General features: G+C 48.1%; 1 protein-coding gene across 2 annotated transcripts in view; it reads right to left on the reverse strand.

The window, feature by feature from the left end:
- Positions 1-18,217, reverse strand: part of PTPRJ (protein tyrosine phosphatase receptor type J) — a 191,775-nt gene extending 173,558 nt beyond the window's left edge. For both annotated transcript variants that reach the window (XR_013403806.1, XM_028833425.2), the window contains exon 1: positions 17,774-18,217. Coding sequence is in view for 1 of the 2 variants with exons in the window: in XM_028833425.2 (XP_028689258.2) it covers positions 17,774-18,211 (438 nt within the window). In the remaining variant the exon portion in view is untranslated. The remainder of the gene's footprint in view (positions 1-17,773) is intronic.
- Between the last annotated feature and the right edge of the window lie 343 nt (positions 18,218-18,560).

Genomic DNA, 18,560 nt, shown 5'->3' on the forward strand with positions numbered 1-18,560 from the left:
CTCTTGTGTGGAAGGAACCTGGCCTCAAAGCTCCTAATAAAAGGTAAGCCTTTCCCTCAACTTCACAGCCCTTGCAGCAGAGCTTAGCACCACACCGTCAATCACATTAACACAGGGTTCCTTTCCCACCTAGACGGGCAAAGTATCAGCTACTCCCATTTTACAGAGTAGGGCTGAGGAGGAAGATGAGGCTGAAAACACTAGGAAGGAGCTCGACACCTAGGTGCCCAGACTGCAGCACAAACTCCGCCACAGCATCCCAAAAAAGGACTCAGTGAATGAGAGGGGAGTCGATGTGAACCCTCTTTTGAGCTCTGGCAACCTGGATGTTTGTCGCATGTGTAAACCTTGTTAGTTTAGACCTACGGTCCCACGGGGAGGAAGTCAGCTACCAGCATAAGGCTGATTCCATGAGAATGAGAGGACAGCCAGTCCCATCTAGTGAGACTGCCAGGGCACAGGCCATCCGCATCAGTACTTCAAAGCAAGTATTACCTACAGCAAGGGCAGTTTGCTCTTTAGGGGACATCTGTCAATATCTGGAGACATTTTGGTCTGTGGGGGAGGGGCGCTACTGGCACCTAGCAGGCAGAGGCCAGGGAGGCCGCAGGACACCGTATGGTGCACATAGGACAACCTCCCAAAACAGCAAGTTATCCAGCCCAAAATGTTAATAGGGCTGAGACAGAGAAACCATGTTCTGGAGGAAAAGAAGTTGTCCCCACTCACCCCAACCACATGGTGGGATAGGTGCAAGGCCTAAGTCAAATTCCAGGGAAGAGCGAAGGCTAAGCATTCTATGTGCATCTTCCAAAAGACATCAAAAGGCTGGTCCCAAACTCTGTGGCCAGATAGAAGCTGAGGGTCCGAGTCTTACCCCACAACACGTCCTCTTAAATAAGAGCTTCCACCCCTGCACCCCCATCTCCAACGATTTCTCTTCACACCATAGGATTTGGCGACTGCTCTACGCAACAACAGTCCCTGGCACTGAGGCTGACAGAAGTTGTTTGAACACCTTCAGGACAGGTCTCCCTGCACCCTGGGCACATGGCAACACTGGCCAGTGTTCTGCATCACTCTGCAGCCCCAAAGTCAGGAGATGTCGTGTTAACAAGGAGGGCTGAGGTGAGAGCAAATGTGCTCAGGCCTACTAAGTGCCATGATCTGGACTGAGCGCCTTACATGCCTTCCCCCCATTTAAACCTAGTAACACAATGGCCTGGTTGTTACTACCCATTTTCCAGATGCAGTAACAGATTCTGAGAGGCTCAAATCAAGGCAGATAGCAGGGTCACACAGCTAAAGGGGAAGAGCATGGAACTGGACACATGCTTCTGCTGACACCAAAGCACATGCCCTTTCTCATGTTCCTCTTTTCTTTTTTTTTTTTTTTTTGAGACAGAGTTTCATTCTTGTTGCCCAGGCTGGAGTGCAACGGCGTGATCTCGGCTTACCACGACCTCTGCCTCCCGGGCTCAAGCGCTTCTCCTGCCTCAGCCTCCCAAGTAGCTGGGATTACAGGCGCGCGCCACCACACCCTGTTAATTTTTGTATTTTTAGTAGAGACAGGTTTCACCATGTTAGTTAGGCTGGTCCCGAACTCCTGACCTCGTGATCCGCTCACCTCAGCCTCCTTTCAAAGTGCTGGGACTACAGGCACGAGCCACTGTGCCTGGCCTCCATGTTCCTCTTCTAATGGGACATCTTGAAGTTATGTCATCCACATGTGACTTCAATCTCTATGAAATCCCAAATAATTTACAACAGGAGGGCCCACACCCCAACATGATACCATGATATCACTTAATCTGGGTCAGACAGCCTTCTTACCACCTTACAGCTCCAGGATCTAAAATGCAAGACAAAGATACTCTTGTTTTCTGTGGCGTTGGGAATCATTTCACTCCTGCTGCATTAGGGCTCTGAGCATCCAAGGTCAACAAGTCACCCATCCTCACAGGAAGATGGCCTTCCCACCTGTGAGACTGGCCCAAGTCCAGCTGTCTGTCCTTCCTGGAGACTCAGACACTCCCTGGCCTATGGAGACCCTCCCATCCAGCTCCCTTGTGCCCCAAAGGAAGCCCACAACTAGCTGGCAGAGGTTCTGAGCCTCAGTTTCCTTCCCTGTATCTACGTCACAGGATTAAATGAGTTAATATGTACAATGTGCTGACAACAGTTCATGATAAATATTCAACTGACGGTAGCTACTATTGTGACTTTTATTATTCAATTTATCTTAAGGCAATCACCAGATGATGTGTTCAGAGATCTAATCACAAAGTCAACTGAACAGGGCCTATCATGGCAAAAAAAAAAAAAAAAAATCTGGAAACAAACTAGAAGACTAATCACGGGACTTATTAGATAAATTAAGGTACCTCCACATAATGGAATGGATGCAACAGCTAACAGTTGCACAAAAGAAGAATATTTACTGGCAGGGGGAAATGCTTGTAATATACTGTCAGTCCTTCACAGTTTGCCATACACTGACCCTGAGAATAGCAAGGAGCGCTCTCACACCCCCAGAGTCTGCGGGGTACAGATTTCTTGGTTGTGTACTGTACTGGTTGAAAAAAAATCCTGATGCAAATGTGGTATCTAGTCCATAATATGTCCATGGTTGTTTGCTTTCAAAAAACATTACAAAATAATTTCTACTGAGTAACAGTGACCCTCCAGCAAGACGCCTCCTTTTTATCCTGTGGCTTCCTGGGGTAGCCCTAGGGAGACATCCACCTCAATTGTTTTTTTTAAATTTTATTTATTTATTTATTTATTTAGAGACAGAATCTCACTCTGCAGCCCAAGCTGAAGTTCAGTGGCACAATCTCGGTTCACTCCTGTCTCCAGGACTCAAGCAATCTCCGCCTCCAGGGCTCAAGCGATTCTCGTGCCTCAGCCTCCCAAGTAGCTGGGACTACAGGCGTGTGCCACCACTAATTTTTTGTATTTTAGTAGAGACAGGGTTTCACCACGTTGCCCAGGGTGGTGTCTAACTCCTGAGCTCGGGTGATCCGCCTGCCTCGGCCTCCCAAGGTGCTAGGATTACAGGTATAAGCCACCACGCCCGGCCCACCTCAACTGTTAAAAAATAAAAGATGTAAGTTACAAAGCACATGTAGGAGATTATCCTATTGTAATATAAACAGACAGACAGAACATGCATTTAAAAAGACAAGGATCTCCCACCAAAAAGGTACCAGGAGTTAACTTGGGCGAGTGGAGATTACAGGTAATTTTGCTTTCTTTTATTTATGTGTATTTTCAATCATATATTTAAAAAAAAATGGCCGGGTGCAGTGGCTCACGCCTGTAATCCCAGCACTTTGGGAGGCTAAGGCGGGCAGACTGCCTGAGCTCAGGAGTTGGCGACCAGCCTGGACAACATGGTGAAACCCCGTTTCTACTAAAATAAAAAAAATTAGCTGCGTGTGGCAGCCTGCGCCTATAGTCCCAGCTACTTGGGAGGCTGAGGCAGAACTGCTTGAACCCGGGGGGCCGAGATCCCTTCACTGCTCTCCAGCCTGGGCAACAGAGCAAGACTCCCTCTCAAAAAAAAAAAAAAAAAAAAAAAAAAGATGAACTGATTCATGGCAGTTGAATTAACCTGGGGATCAGGATCCTTCAGCCAGTTGGGCTAACAATCTCCAGAATTTTCATTCAGGCCCATGCAAATCAGTGTTGGAGCCTAGAGACGGCAGAGCCTAGAGGTCAGGCAGGGCTGAGCTGAGTCACCCACTATTCAGACCTCCCTCTCAGAGCCTCAGCTACTGGATGGTGGTCATTAAGTTCTCATTTAAACTATAGATGCAGGCTGGAAACAGTGGCTCACCCCTATAACCCCAGTACTTTGGGAGGCCAAGGTGGGAGGATCACTTGAGGTCAGGAGTTCAAGACCAGCCTGGCCAACATGATGAAACCCCGTCTCCACTAAAAATACAAAAACTAGCTGGGTGTGGTGGTGCACATCTGTAATCCAGCTTCTCGGGAGGCTGAAGCAGGAGAATCACTTGAACCTGGGAGGTGAAGGCTGCAGGGAGCCGATATCACAACACTGCACCCCAGCCTGGGTGACAGAGCGAGACTCACCTCAAAAAGAAAACAAATAAACTACAAATGCAGTAGTGCTAGCTCTCTACCAAACCCATTTACCCAAGGAAAACACAACTCTGACCCATAGCTTGTTCACTAGGCTGGTCGCCCGAAGTTTCCAGAAAAGCAGCTATTTAAAGGCAGGCCTCCAAAGCTTTCAGTCGGCCCACTTCCCTTCCTGAAGTACCTCTCGAGAATGGTTCTTCCTGCACCACCTGCTGCAGGATGGTTTCCAGGTACACACAGAGACACTGACAATGCATAACTAGGGACTTTATACTGGTTTTTTTACTGTCTCTGGAAACAATCCACCTCCATCCCCCACCAGGCATTTTCCACCATTCCCTTCCCTGGAACAGTGACTTCCAGTGTTTTCTGGCGACAGTTGAACCCACGATAAGAAATTCATTTTATATGCAATTTAGTACACATACACACCACACACACGTGCACATATATAACTGAAATGAGTTTTATGACACAATACTCACCAGCAAACTCTAATATTTTTACAATACTTACCAGCAAACTCTGATATTCTACCATTTTCTTAATGCTGGTCATAACTCACTAAATGGATTTTACATCCCACAGTTTCAAATACACCGCCTTAGAGTATGTAAGTCTATGATATGGTTTTCCAAACTTCACTTTAAGTGTGTACTTTCTGGAACATATTAGATTGGAACCATATACAAATACTAATATTCACAGGACCAAAAACTGTAATTTTATGCAGTTCAACCTAATAATTATGTGTGAACCAAACTGGAGGACTCCACTGATTCACCTCTTATAAGCTAACTCTTGAGTAATTCTTAAAAGTGGCCTATACTTGGGCGCGGTGGCTCATGCCTGTAATCCCAGCACTTTGGGAGGCCAAGGCAGGCAGACCACGAGGTCAGGAGTTCCAGACCAGCCTGGCCAACATGGTGAAACCCCATCTCTACTAAAAATACAAAAATTAGCCAGGCGTGGTGGGCGGGCACCTGTAATGCCAGTTACTCAGGAGGCTGAGGCACAAGAATAGCTTGAACCCAGAAGGCGGAGGTTGCAGTGAGCTGAGATCGCACCACTGCACTTCAGCCTGAGCAACAGGGTAAGACTCTGTCTCAAAAAAAAAAAAAAAAAAAAAAAAAGAGGTGGCCTATACTATGAATGTACACTATTATTATCGTGCAAAAGACAGATGACACCTGAATTGGACAAGTCAATTATAGCCACTCTGAGTCATACCTTTTTTAACGGGAATAACGATGACAAACTCAAGGATGTTGTGAGGATTGAACAAGCTCATATATGTGAAAGGGCCTTGTAAACTATAGTATAAGGTTAAATTTTTTTTTTTAATTTTTTTTTTTTTTTTTTTGAGACGGAGTCTTGCTCTGTCGCCCAGGCTGGGGTGCAGTGGCCTGATCTCAGCTCACTGCAAGCTCCACCTCCCGGGTTTACGCCATTCTCCTGCCTCAGCCTCCTGAGTAGCTGGGACTACAGGCGCCCGCCACCTCGCCCGGCTAGTTTTTTGTATTTTTTAGTAGAGATGGGGTTTCACCGTGTTAGCCAGGATGGTCTCGATCTCCTGACCTCGTGATCCACCCATCTCGGCCTCCCAAAGTGCTGGGATTACAGGCTTGAGCCACCGCGCCCGGCCTTTAATTTTTTAAATTGTAAATTATGCCAGTGTCTCAGCAAAACAAGATAATAAAACAGCAGCCAATATCTGTTGAGGGAGGCCGGGCGCAGTGGCTCACGCCTGTAATCCCAGCACTTTGGGAGGCCGAGGCGGGCGGATCACGAGGTCAGAAGATCGAGACCATCCTGGCTAACAAGGTGAAACCCCATCTCTACTGAAAATACAAAAAAAAATTAGCCAGGCGTGGTGGCGGGCGCCTGCAGTCCCAGCTACTGGGAGGCTGAGGCAGGAGAATGGTGTGAACCCAGGAGGCGGAGCTTGCAGTGAGCCGAAATCGCGCCACCGCACTCCAGCCTGGGCGACAAAGTGAGACTCTGTCTCAAAAAAAAATATCTGTTGAGGGTTTTTTTTCATGCTAAGCATTTGTCATGCAGATCCATTTAATCTTCCACAGCAATCCTATAAAGTAGGGATTCTTGTTGTCCCCATTAAACAGATGAGGATAGAAGAGACTCCAAGCATTAGAAGGATGGGCCCAAGGTCACACAGGTAGGTGGAGAAGCTGCGTCTGACTCCAAAGCCCGTGCGTAAAGCACTGGCCAGCAATTTCCCTTCACACCCAGAACAATCTCGCCATAGTTCTCCATGTCCTGGCCACAGGAACCAGACCACGAGCCTGGTGTGCTCTCAGTGAGACAGGAAAACTTCCCCATGACACAATGACATGAAAATGCGCTGGCGCCTCGGCCAGCAGCAGGAAATGCACAATCACCTTGCTGCCGTGGAAACAGGTGGCAAGTCGGCACAGTCTCTCAGCCTCCCATCTCCCGCAATTACAGCCAAGGATTATGTCTTTAAACTTTCCCATTGGTGGCTTAAAATAACTCCTCTTGACCCCACAGAAAATGTACTGAGAGACAGGAGGCAGCCATAGCCAGAGCTGGCCAGGTCTCTGATAAAGAGAAATGCTCAAACCAATGCAAACAGAGCTCTATGGTATTTTTTTTAAAGGGACACAGTCAATATCCCCGTGTTCCTTTGGGGCTAGGAAGAGCCACTGGCCACTCTTCAGTCACGACTGGTGGTCACTTAATTTATTCAACTATGCACATTTGTCAAAAAGGAAATATTTAAATTGTGCTATCAGGGAAGTTCCACTGCTTCCTATTATACATTGTAATACATTTTTGTGTGTCTGTGTGTGTATCTGTAATACACACAATCCATCGTGGATTTAATCTCAAACCCAATTTAAGAGGTTTCATGGGGCTGGGTGTGGTGGCTCATGCCTATAATCCCAACACTTTGGGAGGCCAAGGCAGGCAGATCACTTGAGGTCAGGAGTTCGAGACCAGCCTGGCCAACATGATGAAACTCTGTCTCTACTAAAACTACAAAAATTAGCCAGGCATGGTGGCGCACACTTGTAACCCCAGGCTGAGGCAGGAGAATCGCTTGAACCTCAGAGGCAAAGGTTGCAGTGAACCAAGATCATGCCACTGCAATCCAGCCTGGCGACAGAGCGAGACTCCATCTCAAAAAAAAAGAGGTTTCATGGCATAATTTTGACAATTCATAATTATTGATAATTATGATGTTATGGCCTTTGCCCTAACTCTTCAGTAAATGGAATACCTCTCTCTTCTGATACACAAGTATCTATATTCACCTTTTTTTGTTACTTTAAAGGTAACGTTATATATACATTGTTCTCTACATAGCCTTTTAATTTATTCAGATATCTTGGAGAATATTTCCCGCCTGCACCTACAGCTGTAACTCATTCTTATAAATGACTGGCTAGTGTTTTTTGGTTAGTTTTTTTTTTTTTGAGATGGAGTCTCACTCTGTTGCCCAGGCTGGAATGCAGTGGCACGATCAGAAATACTCTTCTGATCTAACTCTTCAGTAAAGGGAATACCTCGTGGTATTTTGTAAAATGCAGTCTTTATGTTTCTATATCCATTTACAAGGAATTTTAGCATAATATGATCACACGTAACTTCTCCAACTACCCTGTGTCAGAGGTACTCCTATTATTGGCATTTTTGGAATATGAACAGCAAGGATCAGAAAGGTCAAGATACCTGTCCACGATCACACAGCTAATGAGGTGGTAGAGCCAAGACTCCAACCAAGGAGTTCTCTTCCAAATTCTATGCTCTCTTCACCACACTAGGGTCTTATTGATCTCTGAGTTCCTGAGGAACAAGGGCTACATCTAAAATAATCGGGAGGGGAAATGTGTTTGCAGTACAAATGACAAAGGACTAATTTCCAAAGAGCTTATACAAATTAAAAACAAAGATTATATCTATATCTCTGTATCTATAGATACAGTTTTTTTTTGTTTGTTTGTTTGTTTTTTAATGAACAGGGAGTTAACCAAAAAACAAAAAATGGGGCCGGGCACAGTGGCTCACTCAGCACTTTGGGAGGCCGAGGCAGGTGGGTCACCTGAGATCAGGAGTTCAAGACCAGCCTAGCCAACATGGTTCTTAAGGAACAAATCCCAGCTCTATTAAAAATACAAAAAATTAGCTGAGCGTGGTGGCGCACGCCTGTAATCCCAGCTACTTGGAAGGCTGAGGCAGGAGAATCACTTGAACCTGGGAGGTGGAGGTTGCAGTGAGCCAAGATCACACCATTGCACTCCAGCCTGGACAACAAGAGCAAAACCCCGTCTCAAAAAAAAAAAAAAGAAAGAAAGAAAACAAGAAAAAAAAGAAGCAGCACAGACAAATGACCAAAAAACTCAACTAACTCAAAATTAAAGATACAAATAAAAATAACAAGATATGGCCGGACACGGTGGCTCACGCCTGTAATCCCAGCACTTTGGGAGGCTGAGGCGGGTGGATCATGAGGTCAGGAGATGGAGACCATCCTGGCTAACACGGTGAAACCTTGTCTCTACTAAAAACATAAAAAATTAGCCGGGCGTGGTGATGGGCGCCTGCAGTCCCAGCTACTCGGAAGGCTGAAGCAGGAGAATGGCCTGAACCTGGGAGGCGGAGATCGTGCCACTGTACTCCAGCCTGGGCGACAGAGCGAGACTCCGTCTCAAAAAATAAATAAAAAATAAAAATAAACAAACAAGACACAATTTTTCACCTTTCAGACTAGCACACATGTAAAAATTCTCATTTCAGGTGAGAAGGTATGGAGAAACAGACACTCTGCAAACCTATGGATGCAGGTACAAACTGAGGTGACACTTCTGGAGGACAACCTGACAACAGCAATCACACTTGTAAATGCATGCATCTTCCAATCCTGTAACCCTGAAACTAGAAATTTACTCTACAGATACACTTGTGAAGGTTACAAGAAATATCAACCAGAGACATGAGGAAGTATGATTTGTGACAGGACAGGGAGGTGTACTAAAACAACTAAAGTATCTATTGATAGGAGAATGGTCAAATAAATTGTAGTAAATCCACACATCAAAACACTAGTCATGGTCAGCCATGGTGACTCACATCTGTAATCCCAGCACTTTGGGAGGCCGAGGTGGGTGGATCACTTGAGGTCAGGAGTTTGAGACCAGCCTGACCAACATGGTGAAACCCCGTCTCTACTAAAAATGCAAAAATTAGCCAGGTGTGGTGACACGTACCTGTAATCCCAGCTACTCAGGAGGTTGAGGCAGGAGAATTCCTTGAACCTGAGAGACAGAGGTTGCAGTGAGCCAAGATCGTGCCACTGCACTCCAGCCTGGGAGACAGAGTGAGACTCCATCTCAAAAAAAAAAAAAAAAAAAAAAAAAACTAGCCATTCATTTATAAGAATAAGGCATAGCTATAGGTACAGGCAAGAAATACTCTCCAAGATATCTTAATAAATTAAAATGCTATGTAGAGAACAATGTATATATAATGCTACCTTTAAAGTAACAAAAAAAAGGTGAATATAGATATTTGTGTGTATCACCTAGAAATTTTCTCTTTTTTTTTTTTTTTCCTGGAAAGAAACCAAGGATACCCACAGTGGTTCTCTTTGAAGAGGACCAGTAATTTTCTAACCTTATACAATTTCGGATTGGAGGTTTTTTAACCTGGGCTTCATGGACTGTTTTTAAAGAGTCTATGAAGCTGGGCACAGTGGCTCACGCCTGTAATCCTAGCACTTTAGAAGGCCAAGGTGAGTGGACTGCTTGACCTCAGGTCGTCGAGACCAGTCTGGGCAACATGGTGAAACCTCATTTCTACAAAAAATACGAAAATTAGCTGGGCATGGTGGCTCATGCCTATAGTCCCAACTACTTGGAGGGCTGAGGTGGGAGGATCACTTGAGCCCAGGAGGCGGAGGCAGCAGAGAGCCGAGATCCAAGATCACATCACTGCACTCCACACTGGGGTACAAACTGAGACCATGTCTCAAAAAACAAAAACCTCCTGAAATTGGATACAATATTGGAAGTATGTGCATTCCCTTCTGGGGAAGGATTCTTCCCTTTTACACACTCTCTACACTCTCTAAGGGTCTTGTACCTCTTCTCTTCCCCTCAAGAAAGATTCAAAACCACTGTGTTATAGGCTCCATAGTGATGTGAAGTTTGAATATTCACTCACTCATTTACTCAGAAACCACGAGATAACACTGGGCTAGACCCTGGCACAGGCATCCGGAAAAATATCACCCAACTCCTGCCCTGAAGACGCAGGTCGTTTGTAACACAATAACGACATTGTCCGCCCAAGTTTCAGAAATGGCAACAGGGGACAGCTTCCCTCTAACAGGAAGAAGGAAAAGTGGAACTGAAAATTATTTGCATGTTTAAAATTAGACCTTCTGTGGGAGCTGACACTGCTTCGTTTTCAAAATGCCCCCCCCCACCCGCATCTGCTTACCCCTACCCCTCATCCTCATCCTGGCATTTACATGCCAGGGAAATTCTGAGACAATAGGATGACTGCAGCTATCACTAATAAGGAAGTAATAACAAACTTCCTACAGCCCCTATCCTCCGAGGGGTCACCAGTAAAGCCACTGGAAAACCAGCCATACAAAGTGGTAACAAAATTGCTCTGGGCTTCTCTGGTCTGAAATATTCACCACTTCCAGGGATCTCCACTTAGGGACTGGCTGTCCCTCGCATCACCATTCCTTCTCTGGCAAGTGGCAGCCCTTTCTCTGAAGGGGGCAGCAGGGATGTCATTCACAGTCACATCCTACATCACAACTGTGACTGGTTGGTTGGTGTGATCTGAGTTGTATTGCCCAGTGACCAGTAAGACCCATGAAGACAGGCTCCTGTTCCCCACCACGGCCTCTGCTCAGTGCCTGTCCCCCAGACTTCAGCAACTGATCATCTTTACAATCTGATCATAACCACATCATACTAACATTTTTTATTATTTAATAAAATAATATTGACTCCATGTTTTTCTTTAGACCAACTTTTTATCATATTTAAACAAATTTATCATGATACCACATTTCACCTCATTCGAACTATAAAATCATGGACTTTTAGGAGGTCATTCTTTATTAAGACCCCCTAAAATAAACTATTTTTTATTTCTTTTTGAGACAGGGTATCACTCTGTTGCCCGGGATGGAGTACAGTGGCACTATCAAGGTTCACTGCAGCTTCAACCTCCCAGGGCTCAAGCCATCCTCCCAACTCAGCCTCTCAAGTAGCTGGGATCACAGGTCCACACCACCATGCCCAGCTAATTTTTTTTATAGACAAGACCTCACTTTGTTGTCTGGGCTGGTCTCAAACTCCTGGGCTCACCTGATCCTCCCACCTCTGCCTTCCAAAGTTGAGATTACAGGAATGAGCCACCCTGCCCAGCCAATAATTCTTAACATTAGGAAAAAAAAAAAGTATTGTGACTGAGCTCAGTTCATCTTGCACACACCCAGGGTTATTCCACACCACTCTGTGGAAAACACTTCATAAATATTTGTCATATGGGCCAGGCGCGGTGGCTCAGACTGTAATCCCAGCACTTTGGGAGGCCAAGGCAGGTGAATCACCTGAGGTCAGGACAAGACCAGCCTGGCCAATGTGGTGAAACCCCGTCTCTAAAATACAAAAATTAGCCAGGCGTGATGGCACGTGCCTGTAGTCCCAGCTACTCGGGAGACTGAGGCAGGAGAATTGCTTGAACCCGGGAGGTGGAGGTTACAGAGAGCGGAGATCGTGCCATGCCCTCCAGCCCGAGCAACAGAGTGAGACTCCCTCTTAAAAAAAAAAAAAAAAAAGTGATATGAACTAATGATCTGGGGCCTCATTTCTTCTCTCCAAGTAAAAGCAGCAGCCACAACTAGCAGATGGGCCTTGCTTTAGGTGTTACGTAGCAATTCCTCTTCCATCTCATTTGATCCTCTCAACCACCCAGTGAAGCAGGAAGTGTTAGTCCCATTTTCCAGATAAGGAAATGAGAAGTCACAGAAGTTAAGTGACTTGCTGAGTTTATGCAGCTACTAAGTGGCTGAGAAAAGACCCAAACCCAAGTCTTTCCATCCCAGACCCCAATCTATCTCCACAAAGGCAGACTTGCCTTGTAAACTGAGGCCCCAAAGAAATATAAGCAGGAAGGAGGCACCTGGGTTCTCTGTGTTACCAATGGAGCAGATTATACAGGGTTTAGGACACAAAGAACCCAAAATAAAGGTAGCATGTCTTTGTAGTCCTGGCTACTTGGGAGGCTGAGGTGGGAGGATCAACTGAGCCCAAGAGTTCGAGTCCAGCCTGGGCAACACACCAAGACTGTCTAAAAAATATCTGGGACAGGTGCGGTGGCTCAGGCCTGTAATCCCACTTTGGGAGGCCGAGGTGGGCGGATCACCTGAGGTCAGGAGTTCAAGATCAGCCTGGCCAACATGGTGAAACCTCATCTCTATTAAAAATACAAAAATTAGCTGTGCATGGTGGCGCACATCTGTAATCCCAGCTACTCGGGAGGCTGAAGCAGGAGAATCACTTGAAATCAGGAGGTGGAGATTGCAGTGAGCTGAGATCACGCCACAGCACCCCAGGCCAGGCAATAGAATGAGACTTCATCTCAAAAATAAATAAATAAATAAATACATGTCTGTCGCCTCCTCTCTCTCTTTTTTTTTTTTTTTTTTTGAGATGGAGTCTCGCTCTGTCGCCCAGGCTGTAGTGCAGAGGCTGGATCTCAGCTCACTGCAAGCTCCGCCTCCCGGGTTTAGGCCATTCTCCTGCTTCAGCCTCCCGAGTAGCTGGGACTACAGGCGCCCGCCTTTTTTACTAGAGACGGGGTTTCACTGTGTTAGCCAGGATGGTCTCGATCTCCTGACCTTGTGATCCGCCCGTCTTGGCCTCCCAAAGTGCTGGGATTACAGGCTTGATCCACCGCACCCGGCCGTCGCCTCATCTCTTAGCTGCCCACAGAAAAACTTCTCCATGACTTTTTACAACACAGGACGGTAAATTGGGGCAGTGGAGACATCATCCCTGGCTCTGCCACGTAGTAGTTATGCATCTACAGTAAATTATTTTTGTCTTTTTTTTTTTTAATTTCTCTGTGGAGATTCCAGAAGTATACAATTAAGTTCTGAACCTCAATCTTCTCTCAGATAAAATAAAAATATGGCTGGGTGCAGTGGCTCATGCCTGTAATCCCAACACTTTAGGAAGCCAAGACTGGCAGATCACTTGAGCCCAGGAGTTCAAGACCAGACTGGGCAACATAGCGAGACACCATCTCAATTAAAAAAAAAAAAATTAGCCAGGAATGGTAGCACACGCCTTTAGTCCCAGCTTGAGAGGCTGAAACGAGAGGAGCCCTTGAGCCCAGGACGTTGGGGTTGCAGTGAGTTACGTTTGCACCACTGCACTCCAGCCTCGGTGACAAAGCAAGACCCTGTCTCTTAAAAACAAAACTAGGCTGGGTGCGGTGGCTCACGCTTGTAATCCCAGCACTTTCGGAGGCCAAGGTGGGTGGATCATGAGGTCAGGAGATCAAGACCATCCTGGCAAACATGTTGAAACCCTGTCTCTAATAAAAATCCAAAAATTAAAAATTAACTGGGCTTGGCGGCACGTGCCTGTAATCCCAGCTACTTGGGAGGCTGAGGCAGCAGAGTCCCTGGAACCGGTAAGGCAGAGGTTGCAGTGAACTGAGATCACGCCACCATACTCCAGCCTGGCAACAGAGCTAGACTCCATCTCAAAAACAAACAAACAAAAAAAAAAAGTGGGGCACAGCGACTCACGCCAGTAATCCCAGCACTTTTGGGAGGCCAAGGCAGGTAGATCACCTACGGTCAGGAGTTCAAGACCAGCCTGGCCAACATGATGTAACCCCGTCTCTACTAAAAATACAAAAAGTAGCCAGGTGTGGTGGCACATGCCTGTAATCCCAGCTACTCGGGAGACTGAGGGAAGAGAATCAACTGAACCCAGGAGGTGGAGGTTGTGGTGAGCCAAGATTGCACCACTGCACCCAGCCTGGGTGACAGAGTGAGACTCCCTCTCAAAAAAAAAAAAAAACAACAGCACCTATCTCTTGGTATTTCTGAAATGGCCAAATGAGATAATGCATTAAAACCCTTAGCACAGTGCCTGTCATGCATAATGTTACCTATTAATTATAATATCATCAGTGGCATTATATTAGAAAGGAAATACACAGAAAATTGCCTCTTATCCTGCACTCAAAATAATTCCCTAGCCCAAGAAGTGAATGAACTGAGAAGTAATTACTGATGATCCTCTGGCTACACCCAGGCCTACGGTCATTCAGCCACTCTGCCTCAGCCCCAACCCCAAGCAAAAATTACTTTTAGGAGCTAAATAACCCCTTTCCTGACCAAAATTGCTCATTTGGAAGCCAGGATCCTCACTGCTTAGGAAAGCTTGGGTATTCCACGGTTATCTTTATCCTGGGGCCGAACTTAAAGTCAGCTCAAAGTCACGGTCTAACCATAAACCAATTTGCTCTGTTTTCGTAAACTGTCTGCAAACAAAACATAATCATCTGGTTTTCCCGTTGTTCTGAAGCAAAACAAAAATATTTAAAGTCACTCATATGAGAATCTAACAAGCAGTTTAAAGAGGAGTCAAAACATATTTTGTACTCTGGATGGAACAGGTAAGGAATCAGGCTTAAGGATTAGCCATGATAGATAATAAACCCAGTTATTATTCACTAGGAAACAAGAAAGTGAAGATAAAACAAAACCAAAACACTACAAGACCAATAAAACAGCTATTAGTCACCAGCTTTTTTTTCATTTAGTCTTTTAAAATCAGCCCACATCAAGCTGATTTCTTAAAGAACCTGTCAGGATTAAATTTCTCAAGAGAAGGAAGCAGGAGGAAATCTGCTTTGTCACATTGCCTAAAACATACCCACAAACCAAAACTAGTGTGCAAAACTGCTATGAGAATGGGAGGAGTCAGACACTGCAACCAGCAAAGTCCTCATGTTGGAATCATTTCTGACCGTCCTTCCTGTCTTAGAAAAGGGGAATGAGATGCCAGTTCAAAAACTGCTTTTCCGGGCCTGCGAAGTACTGAGCCTACCAGCATCTCAGCTTTCCAGCTTCCACATCCGCCCTTATTAATGTCCAAACAGAGCTGTGTCTTTTCCATGACTTGTCCATTTGTTTAACCTGGTAGAGTTGATTCCATTTTATAACACACACACGAGCACATACACACACAATCCAGGCCTCAGAAAACCAGTCGGCTTTTAGGAAGGTAGTCACATACTCTTGTTTCCTAAACAAACTTCAGAAGTATCTCAAATTTGATTCGACTTTGAAAAATTCCATTCACACCCACCGTTTTGAGAAGACACAGTGATATGTCGCTATCATTAAAAGTAAGATCAAAGTGAAAACACGAAAAAAAAAACAGCACTTTGAAAATACAAGGCCCAGGCAGGTGACCCAGGTTCCCAACTTGTCTTCTCTAATGCTTTGCTGGGTGACTTCTGCCTGCTCCCTGTCTTCTCTGGACCTCAATATCCTCATCTAAGAGCTCTGAGGGGTTTCAGCTATCTTGAAAGTCTGGTCCAGCTCAAAAAGGCACTGATTCCCTGAAATATCCATTATCAAAATGAACTGCTGAATGTGGATTTTGAAGATGCTTCTTCTGAGAGCCTTTTAGATTTCCTATTTCATAATGTATCCAAAAAAAAAAAAAAAGAAGAGAGTCCTTTTGAGGTTCTACAGAACAAACCATAGAGGAAGGAAATATTTAAATACAGGACAAGTGTAGAGTGGCAATATGCTAATGAAATACAAGGAAGGATTGAGCAAGCAATAAATTTACCCAAGAAACTTTTTGCTGATTGAAAGCACAGCTAGCAACCAGTATGGCTGGAGCAAAACAAAAAATTATATTTATAATTTAAAATTTTTTTTGCTGAAGCGAAAAAATAAATTACATATATATTTAAAAATAAATGAAGCTTTAAGTTGGGGGGTTTTCTGTTTTTTGTTTTTTGGGGTTTTTGTTTGTTTTAGCATAAACTTTGATACAAGAAATCTTCAAATGCAAGGCTTTTTTAATTTCAGACACTGCTTCCCTGAATTTCCTTGCATGGTCAGGGAGAAGACAGCCCCCCCACACACTGTACCTTAATAATGAGAATCCCATCTGGAAACCCTTAATATTTACAAAGCTCTTTTAGACATTGGCCAGTGGAAGCCCCTCAAACAATTCCATCGGGAAGGGGGTGCTACACCCATTCTACAGATGCTGTTAACTGAGGGTAGAGGAGCCTGAAGAGGAAGTCCAGCCCTGCGGCCTGGACCTGGAGCCAGTCTCCTGACATCTACTCCAAGGTTCTCTGCAGGAGGTCACATTGCCTTCCGGCCCCCAGGAAAGCCTGTGCAGAACCTGCTGAGGAAACTGCGAGGAGAGACCCCTGGATGCCGAGGGTCACGCAGCCCCTAGGCCCAAGCCCCTTTCTCCTACTGCCTGCTGGGCGGCATTTCTGCCCCAGGGAGATGCTTCTGCTCTCTCCTGTATTCAAGCTGGAGAAGTTTTCCCTGAAACCAGGTTCCATCCCCAGTCAATAACTCATTTCCTCAGAGATGGTGTCTGTATAAACCAAGCAAGACGGTCATTTGCAGAAACGCACAGCAGGGCAGCCCCAGGCCACTTCCCTTTGAACCCCCTGCGGGTTCAAACCCCGATAGGCTCCGGAGGCTGAGAGAACGCGCCCGCTGGCTCAGCTCCCATGGCACGGGCTGGGTGCTCCGCTCTTTCACTTCTCTTCCTCAGTTCCCCATCTGTGAAATGGGAATGCCCCTCAGCTGCCCTGCCTCACCCCCTATGGAAATGCCAGGAAGGGGAAAGGTCGGTCACCAAAACGCCAGGGACAGCATTATCCGAAAAGTGAAGCAAGACAAGAGGGCGGGGGTGGGGTGGGGACGGGGAGCCGGCGCCCACAAAGCACGAATTAAACACCCATGAAATCAAGCACGACGCCAAAAGGGCCGGCTACCTTGAGAAAAGCCAGCGTTCGGCCACCTTTTCCCCGGCCTGGGAACTTTCCCCAGAAACAGCGCCCTCGGCCCCGAGTCCCGTGCCTCGCCCAGGGCCCCACTGCCCAGCTCCTGGCCCTGCCCTGGCGCCCCCGCCGCCCCTCGGGCCCCTGCAGGCCGGGTCGGAGGTCGGTCGGCAAAGGCTCGGCCAGGCCGCCCGGCACTGCGTCCCCAGACCTCCGCAAACACGCCCCCTCCGGCCGCCTCGGGCTGGCAAGCCGGGCCCGTGCCGGCCAGATGTGCCCAGCGCCGGGAAGAGCCGGGCCGGGGACGGCCTGGAACCCGCGCGGAGGCTTTCCCCGGGAGGCTCGGGCACCGCGGAACCCGGATCCCGCCTCCCTCCCCCTGATCCTGGGCAGCCGGAAAAGGGCTCGGTCGCCGGCGTGCGAGGCCGGCCGGGGTCCCCGCAAGCCGCCTTCAAGAGGGGGGATCCGAGGATCCGGACCCTCGCCCCCTTCCACAGAACCCCCCAGGCGGGGTACTCCCAGGCAGGTGCAGGCAATGCCAGTCCCGCCCCAGCCTCCTGGCCCCCGCCCGAGCCCACCCGGCGCTTACCTGGCCCAGGCGCAGCAGCAGCAGCAGCAGCGGCAGCGCCCAGCGCAGCCCGGGTGAGCGCGGAGGCAGCCGCGCCTCCCGCGCCGCCGGCTTCATGCCCCGCGCGCCCTGGAACGTGCCCGGGACGCGCGAATCGGGCCCCGCCGTGCGCCCGAGCCCGGGCACCGTCGTCGCCGCCTCCTGCCGCCTCCTCCGCCTCCTCCTCCGCCAGCCGGTCCGCCTCGTCCCCGCTCCGCCCGCCCCGGGCTTCCCCGGGGACATGGCAGCGGCGGCGGCGGCCGCGGCCACACGCCGGAGCCTGGCGCGGCTGCCGCGGGGGGGCCGCGTCCCTGAGCGCGCAGGGGCTTCGCGGGGCGGAGCGAGCGGCGCCCACCCCCAGCGCGCGGCTCCCCGGTCCCGGCTCCCGCGGCTGCTCCCGCTGCCTCCTCCGCGCGTCATGCGGCTGGGGCTGCAGGGAGCCGCGGCGAGCGCTCGGCCCCCTCCCTTCCCCTCCCCCTCTGAATATTCATCGCTTCCTCCCGCCCCGGCCGGCCCGGCGGCTGCCGAGCTCCGCAGCCCCTCGCCGCCGCCCGCCGCTGCCCCCGCCCCCTCCGAGCCGGCCGCTGCTCTCCTCCCGCGGGCAGAGGAAGCGCCCCCGCCTCGCCCGCCCCTCCGCCCAGCCCTCCCACATTCCTGGGACTTCGAGCCCAGGACCAGGCTCCGTGGCTCTAGCGCCTCGAGCCGGCACCCCTCAAGACGGGCTCCCCTTCTCTCACCCGGTCCACGGCGCCGGGTTCGGGTAGGCAGA

The sequence above is a fragment of the Macaca mulatta genome, chromosome 14 (assembly GCF_049350105.2).
Source record: "Macaca mulatta isolate MMU2019108-1 chromosome 14, T2T-MMU8v2.0, whole genome shotgun sequence".
NCBI lineage: Eukaryota > Metazoa > Chordata > Mammalia > Primates > Cercopithecidae > Macaca > Macaca mulatta.